This window comes from Carassius gibelio, chromosome A3 (genome assembly GCF_023724105.1).
Source record: "Carassius gibelio isolate Cgi1373 ecotype wild population from Czech Republic chromosome A3, carGib1.2-hapl.c, whole genome shotgun sequence".
Classification (NCBI taxonomy): Eukaryota; Metazoa; Chordata; class Actinopteri; order Cypriniformes; family Cyprinidae; genus Carassius; species Carassius gibelio.
The window spans coordinates 28,872,210-28,893,323 of NC_068373.1; the positions used below are offsets into that span (position 1 = coordinate 28,872,210).

Consider the following 21,114-nt stretch of genomic DNA (forward strand, 5'->3'; position numbering starts at 1 on the left):
TGAATCGCAAAAGAATCGTTCAATGAATCAGTCAAATCGGTTTGCAAAGCAGTCTGAACAAATTCCGTCACACGATTACTAATTTGCATAAAATGTGTGTAGTATGATGATATTTTTCATACAAACTGTGCAGCAATCATTGGCTGTGCACAGAAAGGGCAGCTGCATTATGGGTCAGAACTGAAATTGAACACTGAATTGCAACATCTGACTTGCATGTGTGTGTGCTTTTTTCTTACCCTAGAGTTCACAGGGAACGTTGACATGAATCATGTGAAAGTGTCTTGAAACCCTTAGAAAGCATTTTATTTCCTTGAGGTCAAAGACAGGCTTTCTCAAAGTCTTTGGCAGCAGTTTGCGTCGGAGGACATTTGGTCATTAATGACGATAAACCAAAAAGACTGATATCAGGGGTTTACCAGACTGAAATTCTTTTGCTTAATCCAATTTCACACTCATTGAGACCCAATAAACTAACATTTGTAAGCTTCGTTGGAAGGAAAAGCACAAACACATCTACAGTTTGCTTGGAAAGTTCTGTTCAGTTTCCAAAAACACATGAATTGTCAGAGATTTCCAAATGAACTGAAAAGAGCCGTATGTGTTTTTCCTGAGAGTCTGGCATGGCTGTAGGAGAGAAGCACAGAGCTGTGTGTGTGTGTGTGTGTGTGTGTGTGTGTGTGTGTGTGTGTGTGTGTGAACTGCTCTGAGCCTATTCATTCTGAACTGTGGAGATGGGTCCATTAGACATGGGTTGCGAGACCTATTCGATTATGAGAGAGAGAGACTGAACATTATACTCTGAATGTTCACACACACCTTCCAGTACAGAATGCATCTGTTTATGAATAAACAAAATAAAATATAGGCCTATTTTACAAAGTGTTTTACAATACCAAAGTCAGTAAAATTGATTTGTATCATATTAATACGGTTGGTATTTTTTATTTTAATTTTTTTTGTATTATTATTGGCCCAAGTAAAAAATAAAAAAAAAAATTTTTTTTTTACAAATGTTCATGTTTCTATCAGAGATATGGTTCATCCAAAAATTATATTTCTACTGTATACAAATATACTGATGAAAAATGGGTTTGGAGGATTTATTTCCCAAATCGCAAATAATTATTCATTCTAGTTGATTCTTTTCAGTGAATCGGTTCACAAAATTGTCAGAAAGATTTGCTTTGTGAATCTCAAAAGAATCGTTCGTTCTAGGTTATTCTTTTGACTGAATTGGTCAAATCAGTTGGTAGAGCGGTCTGAAGGGTCATTTCGCAAATCATAAAATAATTGTTTGTTATAATCCATTATTTTTATAGAAAAGGTCAAACAACTCAGACAACGGTCTGAACAACTTGTTTCGTGGATCACAAAAGAATCATTCAGTCTAGTCGATTCGTTCAGTGAATCGACCTAAAGTAGCCCTGATGACTCATTTTGTCATTGTTCATACTAGGCCCTGTCCCAAATGGAACACTTCATGTGCACTTTAAGTCTTGCAGACTTACAACAGGTGCTTAGTGCGTGTGTCTGTTAAGTTCACGAGACAGTACTGTGTCCCATTCGTAATTTTAGCATTCAAAAGAGTGCTCACGAGCGCCCCCTTTGCAGCCGTTATGTGCCATAGATCCGCACTACTGCTGAGTCCGCACTGGAGCGAGCTCTGCAAAAGACTCCTACCCAACAGTTAAAGCGGTATTAGGTCCAGAAAGTGCAGACTCGGAGGGAAAACCGCTATTTGAGAGTTTAGGGTGCCACTTGGGACAGGGCCCTAGTCGATTCCACTTAATGAATCAGTCGGTTTGCAAAGTGGTCTTAATTACTCATTTTGTGAATGAGGTCTAATCGATTCTTTCAATGAATCGGTCAAACTTGACTGCAAAGTCTCAATAGAACGACTCGTGTCCTGTATTACAAAAGAATCATGCATTCTAGTCAGTTCTTGTCATTTAATCGGTCAAACTGGTTTGCAAAACTGTCTAAATGACTCATTTTGTGTATCGTGAATCAAAAGACTTTCCTCGAACAAAATACAGTTAGAAGACATTGTTCAAGTAAGCTCAACCTGTGATTTTGGATATTAATTCAGAGCAATTATTTGACTCAAAAAACTCCACAAACAAAATGAGTGTATGTTTGTGCTCGTGTGTGAACGCAAACCTGTGACGTCACTGGGTCTGTGAAGAGTCTGGGACCTTTCCTTCCTGAGGGCTGCAGTGTTTGTGTTAGCCCAGCCGAAAGCCCTTCTTCTGGGTGTGGGAAACGACTCCTCCCTGGACTCCACATTTCCTCTTGTCAGGGACTGAGCGGACAAAGCAGACCGATCTGGGGTGCGTTTCCCAAAAGCATCGTTGGCTTACTTTGGTCGTTAGTTCCATTGAACTCTATTGGTCATGATGGCACTTGCTACCATAGTTGCTTTTGGGAGCCCATATCCACTGCCATACGGCCTACATTCAACGCGCACGTCAGAATGTACACACTGTTTTCATTGAGAAACACATAACCGCATGTTCACAAATATTATATAATTCATATATACAGCATTTTATATTATAGTTTGCAATCAGAAATTCTGTTTGTTTGAGACTAGATTAGGTATCAGTTTATATTCTAATCAAATATACAAAGAAAAGAGTTAGTTGTCATCCAGTAATCAGTTGTGGATAGCAGCTCAGATAATTTAAAAATAAGTGTTACAAGTTAATTTAAGCAATTTCGGCAAAAAAATAAATTTCATTTAATTTCACTGCTGTCTAAGAGAAACAATTGAGATATTTTTACTACTGTATGGTGTGTATGTGGCATAAAATATAAAAGCAGTTTTCTAAAGACATCACTTCAGTTGTCTTACGATGGTCACACATTTTGCCCTGGTTACACCCTCTCTTTAAAATCTCCACCTGAAACCCTTTTCACGCTCGTCCCTCGGTGGAGGAGGCAGGGATGTTCACAGATAATTTAGAGTCTGTCCAATAACGCCCTGCGATCTCATATACTCCCACTCCCACTGTGGCCTACAGTAACCTACGGAGTGATGAGGGGTAGTGGTTAAAACAAAAGAAGAGGGAAATTTGTATTTCAGGGCTATTGCATTTTCTCACAAAAGTATTACGCTCCCCTGTGAAACTTTACATTCACTTCCAAAACTGCTTTGATGGAAATAATATGAGGTGAGAGGAAAAACTATATTTCAGTGCTTTTGCCAGAAAAACGAAATTAATTGGTAGATGCAATAGTTTTGCGAGAAACAGCAACGTTTCTCTAGGGAACCCGATATTTTTGCAAGAGAACGCAAATGTTTGTGAGCAAATGCAGAGTTTCTTGGGACAATATAATAGTTTTGTGAGATAGTGCACAATTTTTCGTGAAATACGCAAATGTTTTGTTGAATAATACAAATGTTTTGCAAACTGATTGCGGTTTCTTTGGGCAATGCAGTTTGCGAGAGAATGAAAATCTTTTGCATCCGAAAACAAAGAGAACAAGAAGTTTTGTAAGAGAATGCAAATGTTTTTTTTGTTTTTTTTAAATCCCATCTCATATTTTTTCCATCAATGTCTCTTTAGGAGTTCCTTAGTAACTTGTTAGGGCCGTTTCCTAGTCAACGAGCAAGCAATGCGAGCGACGCGAGCGAAGCGCTCCCTTTCATAGTCTAAACAGTGAACGCAAGCGTCACGGGTGATGCGTGTATGCAATACACCACTCACGCAACAGGGGGTAGTAGAGTCGGGTGATATTAGTAGAGTCGGGTCGCGTGATATTCAGATCACAATGGCAACTGAAGAGGAGTGTATTCTGTTGCTGATGAACTATCGTATAAATGTGGATGAATACGTATAAGTTCGCATCATTTTTCCTCTTCACCCACCATTGTATTCAAACCTTCTTCTTCTGTAAACACAATATACTTGAATTAATGTACAATACTTGCAATGTCGCCCCCCACCGACAACGCATAGTATTGCGTCAATCGGCGCGCCGCGTATCAAAAACTTGGACGACACATTTGGCTACGCAACGACGCATAATGGCGGCCGAAGCGTAACGATGCATAGCCTCGGGGACGCGTATGCGTACAGATGCGTTGACTATGAAATGGCCCTTAGCATCTTTAAATGTATCTTACATTTTTGTGTGAAATGTGTTTAAGTCATGAGGGTTCACAAGAGTTTACTGTAAAACTGTTTCAGACAAGAAGTAAATTATCTGATGGTTGTGTGTTCATCAATGCACCAGTCTTCCTGTGACTAAACACATAACAGACCCTCAACCATCGTCTCACAGCACTTTAATGCATCTCTGGAGGTTGAGGGATGAACTGTGAGCTTCTCTCACAGCAGGCCGAGGTGAGACAAAAGGAAACTTAGCGCTGTGATGACTGTACCTCTCATGACATCACCGTTAAATGCTTCCTGCCCTCCGCAGCTGCTGAGCGAGACACACCCTCACACTTCCTGCATGAACCATCTCAACAATTCACATCATTTACACTGGGAAAAACACCTCGGTGACAGCCATGACTTTCCATGCACTGCAGACCAAAACCGAAATCCCCTTGTTATTTAGTGGTCACAAAAGCCTAAAAACCTACCTTTGATTTTATTTCAATAGTGTGTCCCAGTCCAGATCAGAGAGGACACTGATGTAATCTCGTAAAGAGATCGTGGGTGGATGTAATATGAGATTTCATTCAGAACTACTGTTTAAAGCTCATATGGCTTTATAAATTTAAATTTAACTTAAAGGTGCCATAGAATGCATTGATCCAATATTTTAAATTGTCCTCTGGTGTCCCCAGAGAGTGTATGTGAAGTTGTATCTCAAAATACCCCACAGATAATTTTTTATAGCTTATTGAAATTGCCACTTTTAGGGAATGAGCCAAAACTCTATGTTTTTGTGTGTGTTTGTCCCCTTTAAATGAAAATGAGCTGGTTATCCTGCCTCCCTTTTCAGAAGAGTCCAAGAGCTCATGCTCGCGTGCATACCACTGGTGTTACGGTTTAACTGATGTCGACCATGATACATTGCTTCCAAACGCAGTTTTAACTACCACATTCCTATTTAGGAATTTGAATGGTATCATTTTCAATCAAAATTCGCTCTTTGGTTTCCCGTGCAGGAGGCTTGACGTATTTCCTCCTTTGTGGCATTGTGAGATATGTCTGTCTGAGGCAGATGGATACAGCTCTGCATATCTGAGAGAACTCCTGAAGAGGAAAGTTGAACAAAGGCTGATGGGCCTGAGCTCTGCACTCCTGGGTTTAATTAGGAAGTGTGTGTGTGTGTGTGTGTGTGTGAGAGAGAGAGAGAGAGAGAGAGAGAGAGACTTTTGAAGCAATGGGTGAGCGGGTTAAAAAGGACAGTTCGATCGATCAGAGAAAGAGAGAGCCAAAGCTCTGCGTCCCAGCGGATGGTTTGTGATTATAGCTTGCTGCCGATTGTTTGGCCACACAGGAACAGTACTGCTCAACATGGAGACAGCATTGATGGAAATCATTAAAAAACAAAAACCCATTGTTTCATAACAGCCTTACCACCGTTGTGGTTGCTAATCAGTTCTTCATTGTTAGTATCTGTTGTAGTAATACTGTCATGAAGTCATGCTGATGTGCATGCTTCAAAGTTGTACCGTATCCTGTTCTGTTGCTGCTGAGGTTCTTTGAGTAAACTAGCATTTACCCGAAGCTCTGTTTGTATGTCTTTTGTTGAACATAACATTATAAGGCTCTCACTTTGGCACTCCAAATTGAAGAAGCTTCATAGTGTGCATCTAAAATTGCAGACACTAATGCAGCTAAAACTGAAGTCACCTCTGTACCTGCAAATATAAAGTCATGGAGGAGGAGTTCCAGCCTGCAGCTGCAATCATCCGGCAAACACAGCCTGGAGTCAACAAAGATGGAAACGTGGCAACTGTGGCTCCTTTCATCATGCAAAAAGTTCCCCGGACTGCTCAGCCATTGGCCAAAAGTGTAGACATTGTGAAAAGCTCAACCACTTTGCAAGGTGTTGCAGATCAAAGTCCAGTTTGCAGCCTTCACCTGCAGTTATTCATACAGCTGGTCTTCACTAAGTCACTTTCTCTACATGTGATGTGCACCTGAAAAAACTGCTTCCTGACACAGGAGCTAAAGTGTCATTGCTTAATATGGCCACTTACAATAAACTACAGTTACAGCCGTCACCATTGCATTCCAACTTAGAGGCCATTCTCAACCATCCAGTGCCAGCCTCAGCTGGACAGCTTGCATCCATTCTGATCTCTTCGCCCCATGCTGGTTACATGTGACGCATGAGCAGTAGCAGTCGGAGCTGTCCTGTCACAGCTGCATGATGGCATTGAAAGGCCTATTGCTTTTGTTTCACGGGGTCTGAGTACTGCAGAACAGAAATACTCAGTGGAAGAGAGAGAAGCATTGGCCTGATTGGCTGACAGGTTGAATCAGTACAACTACCAGCTGGTGTTCACTCCCGGAAAAGACGACGTGGTTGCAGATTCCCTGTCATTTTTAGCTCCAGAGCCAACTAGCACAGCCAGGCAGCCATAGTAAGATATAGAGAGTGACCTTGTGAAGTTAGTGTATGAGCCAGTACAGGCCGCAGTGTCTCTTGAAGATCTTAAGTGAGAGTCTGCAGCAGACCCTCTCTTCATTACCCTCAGCACTTACATTCAGAACGGCTGGCCAGCTCGGGTGAACACTGACCCGACACCTTTCTCCCGAGTCAGGGCAGAACTGACATGTTGGGGTGAGACATGCATTGCCCGGGGGCACCAGGCAGTCATTCATCTGTCCCTTAGGGGGTGGGTGCTCTCAATGGAACACAAGGGTAATGTGAGGATAGTTAAACTGAAGCAGAGGTGCTGAGCTTTGGTAGCCCATGTACAAACTGCCTTCTACCATCCTCAAGCTAATGATGGTGTGGAAAGATTGATTCAAAGTCTGCAAAATGGCATACGTGCAGACCTTGCCCAAGGTTTCCCATTTAAGGCTGCTCTCTTCCAGACCCTCTTGCATTATCGTGCTACCCAACCACTGGAGTGTCCCCTGCCTGTCTCATGCTTAACAGGGAACTAAAATTACCATTGAGCAGGCTGCATCCACATCATCAGCTCCCAGTTAACACTTCAATTAGGACACGGTTTCATCAACACCAGCACAACATGAGAGCCAGATATGACAGCAAGCATTATGTTCAGCCCACAAAGATACGAGTACAGGATTGAGTAAGCAATAAATCGCAGCAATAAATTGAGCTCTTTCCTGTCTGAGCTTCTCCAGGTCAAACGGCAGCTTGGGCCAGTCAATTTTTAGCTATCTAATGGATCCCGCTGGCATGCCCGTTTCTTTCGAAGAGTGCCCAAACCGGAACCAATCTATGGACCCAATTCATCTGCCATTAAACCTGGATCCTGATATAGTCACCGGACGGGAAGTGATTACCGAATGCTATCAGAGTCCACAATCAGAAGATGCCCCTATGACAACTTGCCCTGTGAGGACAAGGACACGTCCTGCACACTGTCCCTATGACAACTTAAAGGACAAGGACACTTCCAGGACTCTGAAGCTACGTTTCATACTTATGGTGGGAAGGGGGTAAATGTTGTGGTTCCTAACCAGTTCTTCATTGTTAGTATCTGTTGTAGTAATACTGTCATGTAGTCATGCTGATGCGCATTCTTTACAGTTATACCGTATTTCGTTCTGTTGCCGCAGGAATTCTTTGAGTAAACTACCATTCACCTGAAAGTTCTGTTTGTACGTATTTTGTTGAACATAACAACCACATTCCAGCTCAGCAAACAATGACTCCACAATGCATATCCCTCTCCTTAAAAACACATGCACGGGGAAACCTACTATGAATGAATCGCACACTTTTTACCCACATTATTTTTCAGGTAAGCCCACTTACTTTAAGGGCTTGTAATTTCAATGTGCAAGCCTTTTATTATCATTCACTTCCTTTATCGATTGAATTTCCCGATAAAATATACATAATTTTAAAGATGAGACTTTGTTTCTTATCAAAAGATGAGACTTTGTTTCTTATAAAAAAAAAACAACAAAAAAAACACAAGATTATTGTGATTATTGGACAGTAGGAAAAGAAGTTATGATTTATGGCAAAGTTTTATTCACTCATATGAACTGAAAAAAAAATAAGATATTCACATTTTCATTAATCCACCAATAAGAATAGGAAAAGACACAAAAGAAGGTTAACCACGAGTTAACGTATTCCACGGTGTGACATAGCAAACCACATATGACTCTCAGTTGTGTGCTATCATCTGGACCATAAACCTCAATACAAATAGTCATCCAAAAGAAAATTCTCTCAAATTCTAAAGTTTGGCACATATGTGACAGCTATCAGCCACATATGGCCCAAAGGTTCTTGCTATCTGGGCTGTTATCTCTACAAAAACAGTCAAGTTAGTTGCTGCTTGATATTGCAAACTGGTATTTATTCCATTGCTTTAATTCATTGTCATACAAACAGTGGGTTGTAGCGCTAATAGTTTTACAGTTTGCAACACTTCTTATTGACCGTCTTCACAGACTGATCATCAGCATCGCAAATCCTGCAAAGTTAGTATTTCTTTTTAAAGTAGTGTATATTTATAACACTTTGTTATATACTATTTTTGCATCAAATTAAAAAAATAAAATAAAATAAAATAAAGCAGTTAACGATGCTCAGATTTACTCTGATCTGCTCTGTTTCTAATACAGCGTCTGTGGAAATGACAATAAATTTGACATGGTTTTCTCTTCTGAGTGCCGCTATAAATCTCTCTCTTTGGCAGTTAGCTTATTTTTGTGGGTCACTTCTGAATTCTGGTTGTTTGTTTGCAAACAAGGTGCTATATAAGGCATCTATGGTTGTCTAATTCTTCAGACTGCCGTCCTTCCATGTTCTAGTTGTAGTTATTTTTTAGCAACTTGCATTTAAATTCACACAATCGTGTCAAAATTCGCATTTGAGGAATGAATATGTGTTATCGTGTTGTAGAATAAAATGATCTCTAATGAGTAAAGTAATTGACCTATGAATCTAGAACCACTATTCAAATCCCATAACGGTAGTGTATGTTGGACTAGACACATAGCGCTATATTTTTATGAATATATCACATTGAAAATGAGCCTAGTTTACATAGAGCAACATTTCAGCAAAACAGCTTACCTTTGTGATTTTGTCTTTGCAAATGTTTCTGGATGCAAGTTGAGAAATCACTGTGTATTATTCATTGTGGTGTATGGGATTATGCTTGACTGTTGCAATACTGTGGATTCACTGATTTTAGGGAGGAAAACATGCGAGATTGGGCTCATTTCCGCTGGGGAAGCATCTGAGAGGGAGGATCCATTTAGTATGATGACCATCTCGCCAATACGATTAAGCTCTTTTGGTAACTTTTCTTTCCATCGGGTTTCACACGATTTCTCAACTTTCAACCAGAGACACAAAAGCTCTGCCAGCTTTTTCTTTTGAATCACTGTTGCAACACCGTGATTGCGATTCAGAGAGTTCAGAGGTCTATGAAGTCAAAGGCCTCAAGTTTATTTTGAAACCTATAATGAAAACCTCACTTTCTCTTATTCCTTCCTTCCTTCCTGTTCTTTGTCTTCTTGGCTTTTATTCACAATCAAAGAGAGGAAGCAAACCGGGGAGTCACCCTGAATGAAGTGAAATGGATGACAGTAACGTTGCTCAGATCAGTGATACATGTTTTAATCAGCATTCCTCCTGAATGTACGCTTGCTCAGAGTCGTGTCACTTCCAGGAACCGTCTGGCACAGGAAGTACAGCGATCCCACGCTGAGATCTTCCATCCCTGCAGCTAAACGGCAGAGTTTTCACAGGCTTAATTGGCCTTCCTGTCTCACAGAGAGACACTAAAGAAGATCTATTAGCTTTTAAAACACCTCCCGTTCAGTTCTGTGCATTTCAGACTCGGGTCAGGCTGTTTTTCTTGGCTGTCGTGTTGCATCGAAGCTCAGAAACAGCGGGAGTGATACTTTGCTGTGACAGATAACATTTCGTTTTTCGCAAGCTAATGGACAGGCAAAAGCATTCCCGCAAAGAAGGGATTCACATTATTGTGTGTTTAAAGGGCAGAGCCGCTGTAGGGAATTCAGCATGGTGTATTTCATTCCTGAATAAAAGCTCTTTCTGTAAAGGTCTTTCTCACTGCATTTTACTGATGACAGTGGTCAGATGAGAGCCCAAAACAGACACCTATAAAAGCTAAGGAAAAAGATGATTCACACACTGTTGTGACCATTGCTCTGTTGTTTTATTAACTTTGCTCTTTCATATCTCAGGCTAAGAAGTGGGGATTTCAGTTACGTATTAAATGTTACTCTTAAAATTCATTAATTGACAATTATTGGCACATTACTGGCAATAAAAATAAAAGAGCACTACATCTAATTTATTTCGTTTTTATTGATAGATAGCTGGCAGCTAGGGGTGGCACGGATCAAATTTTTCACGGTTCAGTTTGTTTCACAGTTTTAGAGTCATAGTTTCTGTACAGTTCGGCTATGTTTATGGAAAAACTGTACTTTCTAATAAAAAAAGAATAATAATATTATATCCAACTACAAGCAACAACACAAATAAATTCAATAGACTAAAGATCCAAACAATAAACAGTGATGTTCAGTTTTTTTTTTCTTAGGTCTAGCATAAGATTTTAGGTACAGAAATTGAATAAAGTACTCGAATGTAAAACAGCACTCCATATTGGACCGTATAAATTAAAGATTATTTATCTTAAGATGAATTATCTTCATTTAAGTTACAAGAGTTTTTAATCAAGAGCAGTGAGTGATTTCTTTTATTGTTGCTGATTTAAGTTGAACCGCGGTCCCAGCGCGTGTGTGGTGAACCGAACGGCTCGTTTTTTTCAGCGAACCGTGCCACCCCTACTGGCAGCAGAGAGCTTGTTTGATCTGCTGATTCCTCATGTAAGGTGATGATATAGCTTGAGGAAGTGATGTTGTGGGATGCCACTCCATGTCAAGAAAAAGCTGAGACACAAACACAGAGCCACCCCTCATCCTGGCCCCAAATCTGAGTCCACGGGGTCACAGCAGTGATATTTCACCAGAAGAAGAGAGGGAGATCTTGGCTTGTTTTTAGGAACCCCCTGCTGCTCCTATGAGATGGACTGAGTCAGTTTAATCAAATTAAACAGTGAGATGCTAGAGTTAAACCACGTTTGTCTCTGCCTTTTGTTTATTAAATGCCTTGAAGGTTTGGCTACAGTACACGAGGACAGGGCAGAGCTTTAAATGTAGCTTCACAAATATAATATTTTTAATGAACATTCACAAAAGCTTGACCGGATGTGGTTAGTCAACATTATAATTGTTTCTTTTCATTATTATTATTATTATTAATATTATTTTTTTTTTCTGTTTTAGCAATACTTTTTTTCTTGTATTTTTTTTGTAATTTGAGATTACAATCTGTGATCAACTCAGATGTGGCTCTTTTTGTGTCTTTTTCTCAGTTGAATTATTGTGGTTTGTTTAAGCATCAACTTTGTCTCATAAACATTTTAAGGAGAAATAAAGATCGGTGCATTTTTCAATGTAGAGAATTTGAGGATAAATAGTTGAGAACTTGGTTTCTGAGCACAGTTTGAGATATTACATTACATTTACATTTATTCATTTAGCAGACGCTTTTATCCAAAGCGACTTACAGATGAAGACAGTGGAAACAATCACAAACAACAAAAATAGCAATGATATATAAGTGCTATAACAAGTCTCAGTTAGGTTAACACAGTACATGTAGCATGGGATTTTAAATAATAAAATAAATAAAAAGAAAACAGATAGAATAAAAAAGAATAGAGCAAGCTAGAGTTAAAGGTCTTTACACGATTCTTGAAGATGGCTCAGCTGCTCGGATTGAGTTGGGGAGGTCTTTCCACCAGGAGGGAACATTTAATTTAAAAGTCTGTAAAAATTGAATTTGATGCGAGCAGCTATTGGAAGCCAGTGCAAATTGATAAACAGAGGTGTGACGTGTATTCTTTTCGGCTCATTAAAAAATTAATCTTGCTGCCGCGTTCTAAATTAATTGTAAAGGTTTGATAGAATTGGCTGGAAGACCTGCCAAGAGGGCAATGCAATAGTCCAGCCTGAACAGAACAAGAGCTTGAACAAGGAGTTGTGCAGCATGTTCCCAAAGAAAGGGCTTGATCTTCTTGATGTTGAATAAAGCAAATCTGCAGGATCGGACAGTTTTAGCAATGTGGTCTGAGAAAGTCAGCTGATCATCAATCATAACTCCAAGGCTTCTGGCTGTTTTTGAAGGAGTTATGGTTGATGTGCCTAACTTGAAGGTGAAATTGTGATGGAACGATGGGTTTGCTGGAATCACAAGCAGTTCTGTCTTGGCAAGGTTGAGTTGAAGGTGATGGTCCATCATCCAGGAAGAAATGTCTGTTAGACAAGCTGAGATGTGAGTAGCTACCGTCGGATCATCAGGAAGGAATGAGAGGTAGAGTTGAGTGTCGTCAGCATAGCAGTGGTATGAAAAGCCATGTTTCTGAATGACAGAACCTAATGATGCCATGTAGACAGAGAAGAGAAGTAGTCCAAGAACTGAGCCTTGAGGCACCCCAGTAGTTAGATGTTGTGACTTGAACACCTCACTTCTCTAAGATACTTTGAAGGACCTATCTGATAGGTAAGACTCAAACCCTTGAAGTGTGGATCCTGAGATGCCTTTTGCCAGTAGGGTTGATAGGAAAATCTGGAGGTTAACTGTGTCAAAAGCAGCGGACAGATCAAGCAGGATAAGTACTGAAGATTTATATTAGACATCTAAACAGGACAGATGTGGAAATACTATTATACATTATAAACACAACTCCCAAATGAGATCTCTTAAATATATTGATTGCTTCACATTAAATGTTTCAGTTGAGAAGAAGATCATGATATTTCATGTTTCTCCTCTAGAGTAAAAAATAAAATAAATAATAAATAAATAAATCTTGATATAGACTATTAAGGGATGCTATTATAAATTAAATAATGTATGCATTAATTTTGCACTTCCCTTTTTGTTTATTGTAATTGTAACCTAAAACTATATTAAAATAATTAAATAAATCTGAAAACAATTCTATTTAAAAATAACGGAATAAATCTGTAATGTAACTTGTTTCCACTACTGAATATAGATATAAAAAATAAATAAATAAAAATAAATATTTTCTCACAATTGCGAGTTTACATCTAATGATCCAAACAAATCTAACATTTTACATCTAACTTTTTTTCTCAGAATCGTGTGATATAAACTTGTAATTGTTACTTTTTTTCTGTCAATTCTGAGTTTATATCTTGCAATTCTGACTTATTTGCTAAAAAATGTGAGATATAAACTTGCAATTGCGAGTTATTAGGTCCAATTATGAGGAAAATAGACTTACCATTATCTTACAGTTGTAATTTTATCTCGCAATTCTGAGAAAAAATTTCACAATTAATGTTACAATTTCCCCAAAATCTAATAAAAAAACAGCTAAATTATACATGGTTTAGCTTTAAATATGTATAATATGAAGGACAAAAATACACAAAAATTACTAAAAATTTAATTCAAATGAAACTGAAAAATAGAATAATAAAAACTATCTCAAAATTTGAATAAACTATTGTATGTAAGCATTAATAAAATAACACTGGTGTCATTTGTGTCTATTTCTGTCTCTCTAAAGGACTTTCTCTAGCTTCCTGACGACATCTTACTGGGCTTCAAACATCTGATCTCTGTGTCAGGTGTCAGGACGTATCTGCTGTCCGTTGTGTGTCCACTCGGTTGTGAGGGACGTTGGCCATCAAATCTGATGAAGTGTGTTGTGGATGCTCCTCTGACGCAAACAAACCGTTGAGTTGTAGTGTCTGGTGTCAGGGAAACGCATAGCAATTTAAATGCTACCTATAAATACATCTCTAAGTCCATCTATTTTAAACCGTCATGTTGAAGTGAGCAGTTCAAGGCCACAAGCGATCACCTATAGAGACTTAATTCAGCGCTGATAGTTTTGTTGTTTTATTTGCATTGTTGTGTTGTTGCTAGGGTGTTCAGGGGTGTTGTCAGGGTGTTGCTTTGATGTGTCTAAGGTGCTCTGACTGGTTGCTATGCAGGTGCTAGGATGCTCATGGTAATTTCCAGGGTATTAGTATGGTTTTCTGAGTGGTTAACAACTTTGTGCATTAATATTTGAGTATGTGTTATAGGTGTGGATTTCCTAAAAGCTGAATAAAAAATAAAGAAAAAAAATGTAAAAGTTAATTGGATTTGACTTACACTTAGATTTTTCCACCTATTGGGCATTAGTAATAATGATGTTTGACTTAGCAAACAGCAATGTTCAATCTAGCTCAATCTTAAAGTCCATAACCACACAGTGATGCAGCTCGACAGAATGCTCTCGATGGTGCCTCTGTAGAAGGTGCACATGATGGGGGACGGGGCTCTGGCTTTTCTCCATTTGCGGAGGAAGTAGAGATGCTGCTGTGATTTATTGTCCAGTGCTGCAGTGTTGTCGGTCCAGGAGAGGTCCTCTGTGATGTGCACACCAGGAACTTGGTGCTGCTCTTCTGTTGATGGTCAGAGGAGCATGCTGAGTGTGTACTCTCCTGAAGTCAACAACAATCTCCTTCATCTTCTCCACATTCAGAGAAAGATTGTTGTTAATGCACCATCTGGCCAGGCGGCTCACCTAGCTCCTGTAGTTTGTCTCATGTCTGTTGCTAGTGAGACCCACCACAGTCGTATCATCCGCAAACTAAATAAAGAGGTTGGATTTGTTTGACGGTGTGCAGTCATGAGTCAGCAAAGTGAAGAGGAGGGGGCTCAACACACATCCTTGGGGGACCCCAGTGTTCAGTGTGATGGTGCTGGATGTGTTGCAGCCGACCCGTACTGCCTGAAGTCTTCCAGTCAGAAAGTCCAACAGCCAGTTGCACAGCGAAGTGTTGAGCCCCAGCTGGACCAGTTTGTTAATGAGCTGCTGAGGGATGATTGTGCTGAACGCTGAACTGAAATCTATAAACAGCATTCCGACGTATGAGTCTTTTTTCTCTAGATGTGTGAGTGCTGAGTGGACGGTCTCTCAGTACATGCCCAGTAATGTTCCGCTCATTTCAGCAGGGAAATGTTGCTGTCACGGGTCAGTGGTGGGGGCTTGTAGTCTGTAAAGGTCCTTGTAAGCTCCTTTCTGGATGGTGTAAACAAAATCCAAAATGTTTTTACCTCGTGTTGGAAAGTTAATGTGTTGGTGTATTTTTGGGAACACACTCAAGTCTGTGTGGTTGAAATCCCCAGCCAAGATGAGAAAAAAATCATCAGGGTGAGCTGGTACAGTTAATTCAGTGCCCCACTCCTGTTGTTGGTGTTGGAGCAGGGAGGAATGTAAACAGCAACGAACAGTATGGCTGAATATTCCCTCAACAGATAGAACGGCCGGCACTTGTTAATATGGTTTGAGGGGTGTGTTTAAGGATATACTGCCCAAGCAGTCAAACTGATGTCAACAGAAAAGGAATGCCATTCCAGAGTGGAAGTAAATGTTCAGATTTTGATTAAAGATTACAAAGACAAACAGTTTTTTTTTCAGCGGATTAACTTGAATGGATTAAGTGTTTACATCAAGACTAGCAATGTGCTCTAGCAAAGTAAATAAAGTCAGTTTTGATTTCAAGCTGACTTAAAGTCATTAAAAAAAATCTGCCTTTCAAATTCTCAGCCACATATGCACTGAAGTTTAGACACATCTGATTGCATTCACATAAACACAATGCACAGTGCAGACGTGGAGTGAGCAGAACTCATTGTAAAAGAAAGAAAGGAACATTTCCTTCCATTCAGTATTGAAAGTTTTAATCGCAACATCTTACACGAGAAAGCTCTTTGCATTCAGTTGGCGTCTTTCGACCAAACCCAAACTGCACGACTTCAAACAAACAGCACAAGTAAATGGATAAATAATGAAAGCCAGCCTGCTCTAAACCAGCTGCAGACATGAAATGACTCAAACACCACTCATTCAGTCAGAACTTAAAGCATAACAGTTTGTTTTAAAATTCAGCATTTAATAAAATTCAACTATAACTGTGTATTCAGCTTTAATACATCAATTGCTATTAAGTTTTACAGTCTACAACTGAATTTCAAATGAGTTTTGAAACCATTGATATAAAACATTTTTATTTTCACAGGCGTTTATTAAAAATAGTTCTGTCAACATCTAACAGATATAACATTTCCACAGACATATTTTAAGGAATGACAATTACAAGCATAAACTGAATTGTTAAGATGCGTTTTCATTCATTAAAAAAAAAATAAGCACCTGAAATCAATAATTCACAATTTCCATGATTAAATACACAAAAATGACATAATACTGTCATCTTCACATACTGTAACACAGTCATAAATCAATGCTCAAATAAGAGCATCTTCGTCTGTCCTCATAGTCTGAAATACAAAACAAATTCGATAAAAGAACATAATAACGTCTGGTTTTCCATCCCATTGTTGTTTATATATCATAATATTAGTGATATAAGTACCGTACATTCACAAAAGTGACATATAAAGTATCTGGGTGTCAGAAAGACACTCTTGATGAAGAATAAATCATTGTTCTACATTTCCTCATTTTCCTCCCTTTTCCTTTATGTCTCAAAGCTGTCGTACCATTAATTCACCCAGACAGGGAGCAGCCATGGATTAATATGGCACTTCCCGTCTCTGGGGTTTGCACAGTGGTTACTTGTCTTAATTGTGATGCTTTCGCCCTTGGCCCACGTCCCAGCTAACCGTACATTTTGGTCTTGTTTTCCATAACAGATATCTAAACATTCTTAAAAAAGAATAATTTAAGATATTAAAGGGATAGTTCAGCCAAAAATGAACATTCATGTCATCACAAACTTTCTTTATGCTGCAGAATGTAAAAAGTAGGGGTGCTCCGATCACGATCGGCCGATCGTTATGCGCATCTCATCAGTAAAGCCGGTTCTCTAATCAGCGGTTAATTCCATCAGGTGCGTGATTTCACATAGAGCAGCTGTTACTACACAGAGCCGTTGTTAATAGAGAAGATGCGCAAATCCACTTCATTTTCAGCGTTTATTGGCGCTTCTTCTCAGTTAACAACGCTTCTGTGTAGTAACAGCTGCTCTATGTGAAATCAGGCACCTGATGGAATTAACCGCTGATTAGAAAACCAGCTTTACTGACGAGTTGCGCATTAACGATCGGCCGATCATGATCGGAGCACCCCTAGTAAAAAGAGACATTTTGAAGAATATTGGTAGCCATACAGTTTCTGTTCCCATTGGCTTCCATTGTATGGACAAAAAAATACATTGGAAGTCAATGGGGAAAAAATTTCTGAAATTTCAAAAAAGTTTTTAAAAATCTGAAAATTCCAAACCGTTTTGGTTCCCATCGACTTCCATTGTATGGACAGTTATATTTCTTTAAAACATATTCTCATTGTTCCACAGAAAAAAAGAAATACTTTAAGGTTTAAGATCTGAGGTCTGAGACGTTAAATGATAAAATCTGGTTTTCTGGAAAATGTAACAAAATAGAGTGAATATATGCATAAAATAAGAGAAACATATCTGTCCGTGGGGTGACAAAAATAAATAATATGAATTCAAAGGGAAAATAAGAATATAGAGAATTTTTTATTTTTTTTTTAGAAGCCAAAACGTATGCTATGTGGTTGCTAGGGTTAGTTGCCAGGGTGTTGCTTTGATGTGTCTACAGTGTTCTAAGTTGTTGTTAGGGTGTTGCTATGTGGTTGCTAGAGTGTTACAGGTAGATTCCAGAGTGTTTAAGTGAGTTTCTGCTTAAAACCGAAAAAATTAAAATAAAGGAAAAACTAAAATCTGTCAGTTGTCTGGTTTAGAAAAATAAAATTATTTTAGCTGATTGACAGATCATTTCCTTGTTTTAAGCATAAATGGTAATGGAATACAAGACAAAAAAATACTAATTAAGAGCTGCATTCCAGTTGCTAGGGAATTGCTGTGCTGTTGCTAGGGCGTTCTGAGTAATTGTTAGGGTGTTGTTGTTGTAAGTGGTTCTAAGTGCATTCTGGGTGATTGCCATGACACTGCTTTGTTGTGTTTTGAGTGTTTTTCTGTGTTGCGTTTCACACTGTAGTGTCAGCGATCGACATAAACCTCTAACCCGGTGTTTGAGAAGTAGCTACAGTGCTGCATGAGCGAGTACACACTAGGACATGAGAGCTGTTTCAAGCAGATCGTTTTGTTGCGGTGCAGCTGTGTCTGAACATCTGGACGCAGGCAGCTGCGAGTCTGTCTCGGTTAACTGTCCCGAGCGCTCATTCCCAGAGCCGTTCGTGCAAGACTTGGGCTCCAAATGACGTCAGCGGCGCACGATGACAGCGGGACATCCTGGCTTCACTTTTCTACAGTGAAAGGAAGCAGAGATGAGTCGTCCATCTTTTTTTTTTTTACAATCTGTAGCAAAACATCTGGACGTCATCTCAAATGTGATGCATTGACTTGTTCACCATGAAGGTTACTGAGTTTGTGCTCGTGTCGAATCAGGCGAAGATGCTCCTCTGATGGGCCATCAGTGCTGTCTGACTCTCTCGTCTCCTCTCTTTCTTTCTCTCCATCTGCAGCTTCCAGCAAACCCCGCTCAGCACAAGCAGCACCAGCCCGGCCGAGAGCAGCACCAGTCCGAAGTATGATATGGTGGAGCCGTGCGAGTTGAAGCTGTACGCGACAGCCGTCACCACGATCCCCGCGATCAGGACCACCACTCCGAAGGGCACGGTGCAGCGGTAGCAGGACAGCTCTGCTCCGCCGGTGGCCGCCGTCAGCTGCCCCTCGTTGACCAGGGGAATGGTGACGGCCAGCAGCTGCAGTTGAGGAGGCTCGTTGTTGTTGGTTTTCTCTTGCAGCATTCGCTCGGGAGCTCCGGGGATGGTCATGGTGTCTTTGACCAGCTCGGAGGGCATCGCAGAGTCCAGGGTCCGTGTATTTTGGGGCATCAGCCGCAGTCTCTACTGTGTCGGTTCACTGTGTTTCCTCACCGTTTCCACACCTAGAGGACAAACAGCACGTTTATTTACAGAGGCATGATAAAGAGAAACACTGCTTTTTAGTTTCAAGACAAAACCATGACAAAATTACCAAAATATGAAAATATAAAGAAATCTAAGCTAATTCAAAATATCAATAAATACTATAACAACATTAATAATACTGACAAAAACAACCCTGCCTGGGTGATTGCTATGGCACTAGCGAGTTGCTATAGTTGCTAGAGTGCTCTGGGTGTTTGTGTGTGTGTATGTGTTGCTAGGCTGGTTGCTAAGGTTTGTTTGTTTATGGGATGTATGATGAGTTACACACCGAAGACTGATCTAAACAAACCTCTAACTCGATGTTTGAGAAGAGCGATGTGTGAGCGAGTAAATGCTAGGATGTTGTTTTGGTTTTCAGACGGGAAGAGCCGCACGGATCTGCTCTATGAGCGCGGACACAGGCTGAGTGCCACATTCCCTGGAGAGCTCGCTGTATGGCATTACAGACCGGCCCCCGAAACACGAGCGCCGTATGAATTAACAGCCATTTCTCAAGGGGCTTTTTCTTAAGACACTCAGCAGATCTGCCAAACGCCCGCGACTCTCTTCGCTCTGACCCATACACGTTACAGCTGCAACATTTGGCCTGGATTTCAACCCTCATGTGCCATTTAGATTCACTTCAATACTACACCATTTAGGTCTTCTTCAGTGACCCAATACACTGCAAACACAATATGATAAATAAGTCATGGGAGCATGTTTTTGCTTTACTTTGACTCATCAGTTTACTAATTTTAACTAAATTTTTAAGGTATAAAATATTAAGTAAAGCCAGCTTAATAGAATTGAATTTAAAATGACTTATATAGTAAATTATATTATAAAAAAGGTAGAAAGAGATGGATATCATTGCATATTAGTTTTTAGCCTATACTGAACATGCACTTTTCAGAAAACTGCTATCCAGAGTGGAAACGTTGCTTCTTTATAACAAAAACACAATACAATGATACAGTACAAATACAATAAAATCCAATTAGACTGGGCGACTCATTTATAAAATCTGAAAATTGCATTAAGTTGAAATCTTGCTTATAATCAGCTCTCATAAAAATAGAAAAAGTCATAAAATATCAGTCTAATACTTCAGTGCTGTAGTACGTTTTTTGTTTGTTCATAATGCTATAGTAATTACTTTATTTTAAAATGTCTTAAAAAGTTTTCACTTAAAATACAGTTTTTATAATTATATTTACATTTAAATCTGATTTTGAAAAAGGTCAAATGTTTAAATGCATTTGTGCAGGATTGTATATGTATTTTATATAGTAATAGAAATTGACTATAAATGTTAAAGCTTGTATTTTGGTCACTTAAAATGTTGTTTTTATCATTATTTAGTATTTAGTGCATTTACATTAAAATGGTAAAAATGTGTTTTTGATACTTGTTCACCAATTATACAATGAAACAAAATGGTTTGGATACAGCTTTCGATCGAATTGCTAGTAGATTTCATTAATAATTATGAAGAAATGTTAAATGACACTGAATTAAAAATGCAGTTTTTAACTAGAAAGACTGAAATAGTATTTTCTTGTGAAAATCTAGCTTTATTTACAATGTTTTTATGGTGTATGTCAGAAACTGCATGCAAGAAGGCTGCAGATACATGAGCAACACATTTACAGATATACAAACTAATTGTTACTCATTAAAATCCTAAATGTGAGTGAATTAATGATGCATGGAGAGTTTGCTGCATGCATGAAGGTAACTTGAGAGCGGGATCAAGTCATTCACCTCACACGTGTTTTCCATCCTGTCCTCTAAAGATCCTGTTCAGCAAACTGAAGAAGTGAAAGTCCCGTTAGACTCCAAACGCAGTCCGCTGGTGAAGCTCTCCTGTGAGAGACTGAGTGAGTGTGTGTGTGTGTGGCACTCATTCACTAGATGTGTGTCTGTGTTTCTCC

At 39.4% G+C, this 21,114-nt stretch overlaps 1 protein-coding gene across 2 annotated transcripts; it reads right to left on the minus strand.

The window, feature by feature from the left end:
- Nucleotides 1-17,725: 17,725 nt before the first annotated feature.
- Nucleotides 17,726-21,104, minus strand: LOC127941825 (transmembrane protein 100). 2 transcript variants are annotated; one of them, XM_052537278.1, is made up of 3 exons: nt 20,945-21,104; nt 18,617-19,155; nt 17,726-18,511 (listed from the first exon to the last, which is right to left on the minus strand). In XM_052537278.1, exon 2 carries the CDS (start codon nt 19,100-19,102, stop codon nt 18,650-18,652), a length of 453 nt encoding a protein of 150 aa, XP_052393238.1. In that variant the 5' UTR covers nt 19,103-19,155; nt 20,945-21,104; the 3' UTR covers nt 17,726-18,511; nt 18,617-18,649. The 2 variants fall into 2 exon arrangements, with proteins under 2 accessions (XP_052393238.1, XP_052393229.1); XM_052537269.1 differs by having other exon boundaries at nt 17,726-19,155.
- Nucleotides 21,105-21,114: the final 10 nt, after the last annotated feature.

What these genes read in the sequence shown, in the direction of transcription:
- LOC127941825 (XM_052537278.1), bottom strand. Translation starts at nt 19,102, where the DNA reads ATGCCCCAAAATACACGGACCCTGGACTCTGCGATGCCCTCCGAGCTG.